Here is a 10,830-nt window from a genome sequence, read left to right as displayed (position 1 = left end):
CCATCGATTCTAAATAAGTTGCTGAAATATTGTTGTAAAGTCATATCTCTGTTCTTCTTTTTTACAAAATGCACTGGCTCATCTCTTCAGGGTTTTTCCATTGTCACATGGCTGCAGTTAATTCCATAGATTTTCTCTATATCAAGCTCCATCACGTCATTCCAGTCCAGAAAATTATCCAAGCCATTGATAACTTTATCTCTAATATCTTCATTAATTTCCACTTCCAAGCGACTCCCACTTTCCCAAAGTTCCCTGCAGATGGCCACAATATTGCCATTGGACCAGATCATTTCCCCCTTTTGCGTGCACCCCAGACACCTGCTTTGGCTCTGGCCTCTCACTAATCCCTCTCCTCATTTGGCTTTGTGTGGCAGCATTATTTGCTATTTGCAGACATGATGCCTGAAAACAGAGTTTTTGCCCCATTTCTGTCTCCCTCCCAGCTACTAACGGTCATCCCCGACTAAACAGCAGTTTCACAGCTCTTCGGATAAGCTCAAACATGGGGCATGTCAGTTGAAGCATAATCAGCCACATCTGCCTCTGGCATCTGCTTCAAAGCGGCATGGCACAAATCCTGCTGGACAGACATCTGTTTGGGGATACTCCAGCTGTGGATTACCTGGATCGAGCAGGAGGTTGGACTAGATGGCTCCCTTCACTTCTATGACTCCATATGATATCGTTCCTCTCCTTTTCAGTTACCCCAGTTGCTTTGCTCTGAAGGGCCTGAATGCTGGCAGCATAGAAGGAAGGAATAAGGGTTGTATTTTACTGTGCAGAAGGCAGCCTTCGTGTTTTCTTCTTCTCTTTTCCCTGGGGCGAGGGCCAGAACACACTTGTAAAAAAATAAAAAGAAAAGCTGAGAATCTGGGAAAGGTGTGTCCCAGCCAAGTTCTCCTTGAGGTGGTGAATCTATGACTATTTCCCCATAACATCTGAGTCAGGAGAGGCTGTGACATGCTCTGGATCAGTGTCTGAATGCTGTAGTGGACTGGATGAGGGCCAATAAACTGTGCTTGAATTCTGGGACGACGGAGGCTGCTTGGGTAGGTGGTTCCCATGTCCAGGAGATTGGAAGGTTACCGGTTCTGGATGGGGTCGTGCTCCCTCTGAAGGACCAGGTCAGTAGCTTAGGGGTACTCCTGGATTCAGCTTTGTCACTAGAGGCCCAAGTATCCTCTGTGGCTAGGAGTGCCTTTTACCAGCTTGGTCTGGTTCATCAGCTATGGTCATTCCTGGACAGGAATAGCCTGAGCTCTGAAGTCCATGCATTGGTAACCTTGAGGCTGGATTACTGCAATGCTCTCTATGTGGGGCTGCCCTTGGCCCTGATTTGGAAGCTCCAGCTGGTGCAAAATGCAGTGGTCAGATTACTGATAGGAGCGCATGGCTGACAACATGTGACACCACTTTTAAAACATCTGCATTGGCTGCCCATCCATTACTGAGTCATGTTCAAGATCCTTGTATTAATTTACAAAGCCCTGAACAACTTAGGTCCAGGGTGTCTTAGGGACCGACTGAACCCTTACATCCCAGCTCGATCACTGAGATCTTCCGCAGGAGTGGCTTTGGTCATCCCCCGAGTTGGTGAGGCTCATTTAACATAGACACAAAATCGAGCCTTCAGTGTCCTCGGCCCAGTTCTCTAGAATGCTCTGCCAACAGAGTTTCAGCAGCGCTTTCTGTTTTAACGTTTAAGCACCTGCTGAAAACCTTTCTGTCCTGCCAGGCTTATGCAGGCAATTAAGACCATTTTTTTGTATGACTGAGTATTCAGTCCTGTGTATCACTAACGTGAGACACAATAAGGACTATGTGTTGTAGTGGAAATGCCTGAAATCTGGTCATTTCTTGCTAACCTTATTCAAAAAGCTCCAAAATTGGACCTCTGTAAACAATACAAATCCAAAGTTATATATTCATACATACCCAGTCTTTGGGCTCGTTTATAAACAGAACAAAGTAACTTGCATTTCTGCTCCTTCCTCAGGTTGTCTCACGAAAAAAGGGAACATACTTATTCTTCCCCAGTTGAGGACCCCTCCAGATATCATTTTTATTGTGTGTTCATGATAATTTGTGCTTGTTGTGGCATGTTTGTGTCTGGAAACGTTTTGGGTGGACATACTGCATTGTTTCCAATTGGTGCATGTCCCATAACTTTCCGCGGAAATGCTGTAACTTTTTATAACACAAATGTTCTGGCGTGTTTTTTTTTTGTCTCACTTTTGTTGTGCTGTTCCTCCAGGTGGCAGTAATGTGGTAACATGGGGAAGGAATTGCATATAAACTAATAAAGGGGGACGATGTGTGGACAGTGCAATATAAATCAACCACGAATCGACTCCAAATGCAATATTATTGTTTTGGTGACATGTCGCAAAATATACCCCCCCCCAAAAAAAACCACCAGTCTTTTAATGGGGCCTTGACTCAAAAAAGCATTTCCTGCGGGAGAAGAGTAGCCAAGAAGACAAGTGGGACCTGAAAGAAAAAGGTTGGCCTGTATCCCTGTGTAAAGATGAATGGCTTCCCCAAGTATTCTCCATCTTAACACAGAAGTGATCCAAACTCTTCCTTCCCAAAACTGGGAGAATTCATTTTCCTGAGTCAAAATAGAGTACTTGGAAAAAAATGTCCACCCTCATCCCTGCCATCTCTTGCTACCCCTTCCAGGTCTTCTCCCCTCCTGCACATGGATCTTCCCCTTCTTTTCCCTTCCCTTCCTGTTAGGGCAGCAGCAGGATAAGCTAGAGCTGGGCTGATCTATTCACTCTTTTTCAGTACTTTCAGGGTTAGGGTTCAGGGGTGTGTGAAATAAGAAAGCAAAAGCTTGTCTTACTTTTGGGGAGAGAGAAAAGCCTAGTATTGTTTGGTGGTTTGCCCTTAAGATGCGGCTGTGGAGGGCAAAATCTCTCTCTTATATAACAAGGCCTGCTGCCAGTTCAAGTGGCAGCTGAGCTGCAATGAGCAGCCCGTACTGTCTGTGAGTCCTCTTACATGCCCCATTGGGAATAATGTGACATCATGACGTGGCAACATTCCTAGCAGCATTGCAAAGGGGGGAAAGATGCCAGAGCGGGGGGGGGGGACACCCTGTCACTTTAAAATGCTCTGCATGTTCCTGCTGCTGTCCACTTGGAAGTTACAGGAAGGGGATGGGTTTTTTACTGGTGTGTGTGTCAATGGGTAGGGTGTGCAGGTGGGAGCCAGACATTCTCCTCCAACACGAATTTTATCCAAGTCCAAGGAGACTCTGGGACACTTTTTACATCTGCCTCTCTGTTGAGATGGACTTTAATAAGGCTCCTGTGGTCAATTTCTGGACCCGAGCCTGGTGATGTCTACAGGCATCCCTATCTCAGGCCCTGCACACCAGTGAGGGTGACTTCTTCTTCTTCTTCTTCTTCTTCTTCTTCTTATTATTATTATTATTAATTGAATTTATTAGTCGCCCATCTGGCTGGCTGTCCAGCCACTCTGGGCGACGTACAAAATAGGCATACAATACCTAGACATTAAAAATCTAAAAACAATGAAGATAAAATCTAGCCAACCCCAAAAGCCTGCTTGAAGAGCCAGGTCTTCAAGGCCTGGCAGAAACTCATCATGGAAGGGGCATGACTTCCATACTCTTCATACTGGCTCAGAGTGGAGAAATCTGCTGGGCCGGGTGCCCAAGCCCTGTGTCCCCATCAACAAGCATGGGGCCACCCAGTTCACTATTAGAGAGAATGACCACATGTGGCAAAAATCAGAGAGTCCCCTCTGCATCCCTTCTGCCCTATAGAGTAATGTGCAAAAGAGTACAGGGACTAGGGATGGAAAGACCTGTCAATTTAGGTTCTCCCAGTTTCTCATTTTTATAAGCTTAAATTCAGTTCCCGGTGTTTCTGAAGCAATTTGCAATTTTTTAAAAAATCCTCATGAAAATTCTTTAGCATTTAAGTGCATATTTCTATAAACACATTTTTGTATGTCATTTTGATTAATGTTCACATATTTGCAAGCAATTTCCCCTGATGCATTTTCGTATGTTGTTTTCACTAATATAGCCATTTTTATGCACACTTTCCTCCAATATATGCATTTTTTGTACAGGTTGGTTGGGGAACTGCATTGCAAAATCTGGAGAAGTGCAAATTCGGAAGGATGGCTGTATTTCAGCTCTCATATTGTTTTGGAAAGTACGGATTAGATAGACTCAGCTTTGAACTGAATCACATTTCTCCCTCATTCCTAACAGGGCCTTGATAAATTTTTGTACGTCTTAGTTGGGCTGTGAAGCTATAAATGAACCTGAACCTTCTTAACAGAAAATATTCACACTTTAATGTATAAATAAAAGCAAAAGATTTGAAAGTACCTTGCTTATGTTACATGTTTCAGATTACACATACATACATCTGTTAACTATGTTCTTTCAGAGATGACTTTACGCTTCTAGTCAATTTAATGCATGACCAATAAGAGACGGCTCTATGTGTGTGTGTGTGCATGTGTACATGTGCATAGCTGTGTGTGAAACAGAGAGGGCAAGAACACACATGTGTGCACACACAGAGCAAGATCCATCCTGGGATTTCACAGATCTTCTTGATATTAGATGATACTGTCTTCCATGAGAATTCTTCGAAAGGCTGGTTCATGTCTTACTGCAGTTCCGTCATCTAGTAAAAAAACAAGTTGACTTATATAATAAAGCACATGTATATGCATTTGTAAGAGACAATCTTAAAAAGTGAAAACAAAATAGAGTCTAATAACTGTATTAAAATTATTTTCTACAAATCCAAATGGAAAGAGCCCTCTTGATGGTTGCGGCCTTCTGGAGACTCTTCAGATCTCCCTCTATTCTAAAGGGTGTCACTTGTCCTAGGAGGTGCCTTGCCTGATATGATTCCCCTGATAACAAAGCTGCCCTACTCTGTGTTCTCTTTGTGGGATTGTTTCTGCTCTCAGAGAGTCCAACTGAAGGAAGCAGGACAGTGTTTCTGTGGGCATATGAAATGGATACGAAGGGGGAAATCCCTTGCACCAAATGACAGTACTGCCCTCCCCGTGCACACGCACAGCCACCACCACCACAAGAAGGGTTTCATCCAGATGCTCTTAGTGCACCATTCAGACCAATACTTCTTATACTGTACTGTTTCCCTTCCCCCAATCATTCTACGCTGACTTCTGGTCCCCTAATTATGAGATCCCCTTTTCAAATTTTTCCCCCTGAGAAATTTGGTTTCTGAGAATAAAATAAACACCTTTTTCAATAAGTCTTTTCAGTGGAGATGTTTTATCCCAGTCTATATCTCTATTGGATTTGAAAGTGGTTCTATTTATTTATTTATTTCATTTCATTTCATTTTTAAACCGCCCATAGAAGTAGCTCTCTGGGCGGTGTACAAAACAGAGTTAAAATACAATGTTACAATAAAATCCATTTCAAATAACAAGAAAACTTAAAACATTAAGATGGACAATTAAACATTAACATTAAACATTAAAATGCCTGGGAGTATAGCCAGGTCTTAACCTGGCCTAAAAGAAAATACCGTAGGCGCCAGGCGTATCTCCTCTGGTAAGCTGTTCCACAATTCGGGGGCCACCACAGAAAAGGCCCTAGATCTAGTAGTAATCCTCCGGGCATCTTGATGAGTTGGTACCCGGAGGAGGGCCTTAGATACTGAACGAAGCGGACGGGTAGGTTCATAGCAGGAGAGGCGTTCCACAAGGTACTGCGGTCCCACACCGTGTAAGGCTTTATAGGTCAAAACCAGCACCTTGAATCTGGCTCGGAAACAAATAGGTAGCCAGTGCAAACGGGCCAGGACAGGTGTTATATTCGCGGACCTATTGGTCCTCGTCAGCAGCCTGGCTGCCGCATTTTGCACTAGCTGTAGTTTCCGAACTGTCTTCAAGGGCAGCCCTACATAGAGCGCATTACAGTAATCCAGTCTAGAAGTTACCAGAGCGTGAACAACTGAGGCGAAATCGTCACTGTCCAGATAGGGGCGTAGTTGGGCTACTAAGCGAAGATGGCAAAACGCGTTCCGTGCCACCGAGGCCACTTGAGCCTCAAGTGACAAGGAAGGGTCAAAAAGGACACCCAAGCTACGAACCTGTTCCTTCAAGGGGAGCGTAACCCCATCTAGAACAGGTCGGACATCCACCATCTGGGCAGAAAAATTATTATTATTTTATTTATTTATTTTATTCAGCTTATATCCCGCCCGACTAGCAAACAGCTCTCTGGGCGGCAAACATAGAAACATATACAATAATAAAATTACAAGATCAATATAACAAATATAAAAGTACATCATCTAAAATACCAATTACAACATTTACATAAATAACTTAGATTAAAATGCCTCAGAGAAGAGAAAGGTTTTAACCTGGCGCCGAAAAGATAATAGTGTCGGCGCCAGGCGTACCTCCTCAGGGAGACTATTCCACAATTCGGGGGCCACCACTGAGAAGGCCCTAGATCTTGTTACTACCCTCCGGGCCTCCCTATGGGTCGGGACCCGGAGGAGGGCCTTCGTAGTAGACCGTAGTGTACGAGCCGGTTCATTACGGGAGAGGTGTTCCTACAGGTATCGTGGTCCCGCGCCGTATAATGCTTTATAGGCTAATACCAACACTTTGAATCTGGCCCGGTAGCATATTGGAAGCCAGTGCAGGCGAGCCAGAACAGGTGTTATATGCTCAGACCGTTTAGTTCTTGTTAGCAGTCTGGCCGCCGTATTTTGCACTAGCTGTAGCTTCCGAACCGTCTTCAGAGGTAGCCCTACGTAGAGCGCGTTGCAGTAGTCCAAACGTGAGGTTACCAGAGCATGAACCACTGATGTAAGGTCCTCCTTACTCAGATAGGGACGTAGCTGGGCTACCAACCGAAGTTGGTAAAACGCATTCCGTGCCACCGAGGCTACATGGGCCTCGAGTGATAGGGAAGAGTCTAAAACGACTCCCAAACTACGAACCTGATCCTTTAGTGGGAGTGTAACCCCGTCCAGGACAGGGTATGTATCCATCATCTGACCAGAGAAACCATCCACCAGCAGCATCTCAGTCTTATCCGGATTGAGTCTCAGTTTGTTAGTTCTCATCCAGTCCATTGTCGCGTCCAGACAACGGTTCAGCACATCGACCGCCTCACCTGAAGAAGATGAAAAGGAGAAGTAGAGCTGCGTGTCATCAGCGTACTGATGACAACGCACTCCAAAACTCCGGATGACTGCACCCAACGGCTTCATATAGATATTAAAGAGCATGGGAGACAAGACCGAACCCTGCGGGACCCCATATTGGAGAACCCACGGGGTCGAGCAATGTTCCCCAAGTATTATCTTCTGGAGACGGCCCGCCAAGTAGGAGCGGAACCACTGCCAAGCAGTGCCTCCAACACCCAACTCCGCAAGTCTCTCCAGAAGGATACCATGGTCGATGGTATCAAAAGCCGCTGAGAGATCAAGGAGAATCAACAGAGTTACACTCCCTCTGTCTCTCTCCCGATATAGGTCATCACACAGGGCGACCAAGGCCGTCTCAGTGCCAAAACCAGGTCTGAAACCCGACTGAAATGGATCTAGATAATCGGTTTCATCCAATAGCGCCTGGAGCTGGTCAGCAACCACTCGTTCCAAGACCTTGCCCAAGAATGGAACATTTGCCACTGGTCTATAGTTGTTAAAGTCCTCTGGGTCCAAGGAAGGTTTTTTCAGGAGTGGTCTCACCGCCGCTTCTTTCAGACAGCCAGGGACCACTCCCTCTCGTAAAGAGGCATTTATCACTTCCTTGGCCCAGCCAACTGTTCCATCCCTGCTAGTTTTTATAAGCCAAGAGGGGCAAGGATCAAGTACCGAAGTGGTTGCACGTACCTGTCCAAGCACCTTGTCCACGTCCTCAAACTGAACCGACTGAAACTCATCCAACAAAACATGACTAGACTGTGTTCCAGACACCTCATTAGGACTGTCATAAAATGGGAATCTAGGTCCCGACGAATGCATAAGATCTTATGCTGGAAGTGCTTAGCAAACTCATTACAGCGGGCTACCGATGTATCTACCATGTCCTGTGGGCCAGGGTGGAGTAGCCCTCGGACAACTCTAAAAAGCTCCGCCGGGCGGGAGAGAGATGACTTAATAGTGGCGGCGAAATGTTGTTTCTTCGCCGCCCTCACCACACCTGCATACCGCTTGGTAGAAGCACAAACCAGCGCATAATTGCATTTGTCGGGAGTTCGTCTCCAACTCCGCTCAAGCCGTCTCCTATCTTGCTTAATCGCTCTTAGCTCTGGAGTATACCAAGGACCTGTATGAGCTCTACAAAGGAGAGGGCGCGCAGGAACGATCGTGTCCACTGCCCGGGTCATCTCTGCATTCCACAGATTAGCCAGGGCTTCGACAGGAGCGCCAGTCCTATCAGCCGGAAAATCCCCCAGAGCCCTTTGAAAAGCATCAGGATTCATTAGTCTCCGGGGGCGGACCATTTTAATAGGTCCCCCACCCTTGCAGAGGGAAAAGGCCAGTGAAAGTCTAAACTTCAGCAAGCAGTGATCTGACCATGACAAAGGGAGAGATGTAAGACTCCCCACATCCAGATTACTATCCCCATGTCCAGTAGTAAAAACAAGGTCGAGAGTATGCCCCGATGTATGTGTTGGGCCACTAACACGTTGAGACAGCCCCATGGTTGTCATGGCGTCCATGAAGTCCTGAGCCGCCCCAGACAAAGAAGCCTCAGCATGGATGTTGACATCCCCCAGTACTAATAGTCTGGGGGATCTCAACAATACCTCCGAGACCACTTCCGTCAGCTAAGTTAGGGAAGCCATTGGGCAGCAAGGTGGGCGGTACACCAAAAGAATTCCCAGTCTGTCCCTCTGGCCCAACACAAGGTGCAAACACTCCAGACCCGTAACTGCATGGACATGGTGCTTGGTGAGTGAGATGGAACTCTTATAGACCACAGCAACCCCACCTCCCTGACCCTCAGATCTCCCATGATGCTGAACCAAATACCCCGGTGGGCAGAGCTGGGAGAGACTAACTCCACCCTGCTCGCTCACCCACGTCTCGGTTATGCATGCCAGATTGGCTGCCTCATCCATAATCAAATCATGGATGAGGGAGGTTTTATTTTGTACCTATCTGGCATTAAGAAGCAGCAGCTGGAGATCTGAGGGTTGGCTGAGAGGACAACCGACAACCCTGCGGATATGAGAGGGACCGGAACAAGGCACAGCCACTACATGTCTGGGCTGCGTTCCCCTTACCTGGCATGTCCCTCTCATAACACCATACCTCCCTCTGCCCGTCACTACGGCAATTAGGGCCCCCTTTAGTCTCCCCACTTGATAGAAAGATCTCTTCCCCAAGAATTCACCAACAGCGTCTCGGTCTTGTCTGGATTGAGTTTCAGTTTATTAGCTCTCATCTAGTCCATTATCGCGGTCAGGCAACGGCTTAGCACATCTATGTATGTTTTAATTGTCAAATAATAAAACGTGGGATGTTTCATGGAAAGTGATACATAAGGGAAATGAAATAACAAGCAAACAGATAAAATAAACTGTTTTGCTCATGATTCCTTCCAAAATGGGGCTTTAGAGCAGTGGGGAAGGGTGGGAAGCTGTTGCTGCTACTACCATGAAGCCACTGGTGCCACCGCCAGGGTAGCCTCTTATTCTGCAAATAGGTTGATTTAGCCACTAAGGCATGATGTAGAAGACATTACTTCTACATCATTGAACTCTATCTTATACAATCTAGGCAGACTATAAGGTAAAGTAATTCTAAATACACAGCTAAACTTTTTGAGTTGGCAGCTGGAAATGTTTTGAAAACAAGTATATTTTGATCAATGGCAAACAAAATCAGTTTAGGACATGAGTAAGAACTTTGGCCCAGCACTATCTTATGCAGTTAGACCATTGGTTCATCTAACCAGAATGATCTGAACAGACTGATGGGAGCTCTGCAAGGTTATGTATAGGAAAATAACCGCAAAACATCTCAATGTAACCAAGGAGATTTAGTGTGGAATGTTCCATTCTCCTGTCCCATATTCCTGTCTCACACCCCTGCTCTTCCTGCTCTTGTGGGTTTCTTTATTGCTTTCTCAGGATCTTTGCATAGTACATGAGTCTGGGAAGCTCTGTTTAGGCCAGTAAGCTCAATTTGAAGGTTTTCCCCCTCTGCCTGTGTTGAACGTAACAGTACAAAAAGCTGGGAAAAGGCCTTCAATTAACCAAAACAGACAGTGGATGCCAATGAGCTCATCCTGGAAGATATTTTCACATACACTGCCAAGGGCTGGGAATGCAGATTCAAAGCCATGTTTGCTGGCCAGGCTGCAGCAAAGCTCAAGGACACTGCCCAGCAGAAGTGACAAACTAAAGATGGAGGTGTCAGATCTAAGTAAAGATAAATATCTCACAGGTATAGCCAGTTAAAATCACTGGTGCAAAGTTGCCCCCAGGTCCAGGGGCTCTTTTTGGGTATAAATAAAGCCCCTTAGATCTTGATCAGGGAGTTTCAGTACAGACCAGTGGGTGCTGTGTAAGAAATTGACCACAGGGATCTTGCTGTTGCTGCTTTTGGAGCTTCCATCAATTAAAGGTGAACAGAATGTAAGACCAGAGTGGGGGAGGGCTCATTAACTGCTTTTATCTCTGTTTTATTGTTTTACTGCCTGCCTGCAATTTCAAGCTACACTGTTATCTCCAATAAAACAGTTAACCTTCTTCCACAAGCGTGATTCATTGCCTTCTGAAATTCTGAATCTTTTCCTTGCCTACTGGCAACACATTCGGCA

The 10,830-nt window shown here is 45.8% G+C and overlaps 1 protein-coding gene across 3 annotated transcripts in view; it reads right to left on the bottom strand.

Annotated features, from left to right (window-relative positions):
- Positions 1 to 4,419: 4,419 nt before the first annotated feature.
- Positions 4,420 to 10,830, bottom strand: part of ADGRL3 (adhesion G protein-coupled receptor L3) — an 852,526-nt gene continuing 846,115 nt past the window's right edge. For 2 of the 3 annotated variants that reach the window (XM_061637965.1, XM_061637973.1), the window contains one exon: positions 4,420 to 4,679. In XM_061637965.1, coding sequence (XP_061493949.1) covers positions 4,612 to 4,679 — 68 coding nt within the window. In that variant the 3' untranslated portion in view covers positions 4,420 to 4,611. The remainder of the gene's footprint in view (positions 4,680 to 10,830) is intronic. The other variant, XM_061638008.1, reaches the window with a different exon arrangement.

Source organism: Rhineura floridana, chromosome 1 (genome assembly GCF_030035675.1).
Source record: "Rhineura floridana isolate rRhiFlo1 chromosome 1, rRhiFlo1.hap2, whole genome shotgun sequence".
Taxonomy (NCBI): Eukaryota; Metazoa; Chordata; class Lepidosauria; order Squamata; family Rhineuridae; genus Rhineura; species Rhineura floridana.
This window is presented reverse-complemented; position numbering and strand designations above follow the sequence as displayed.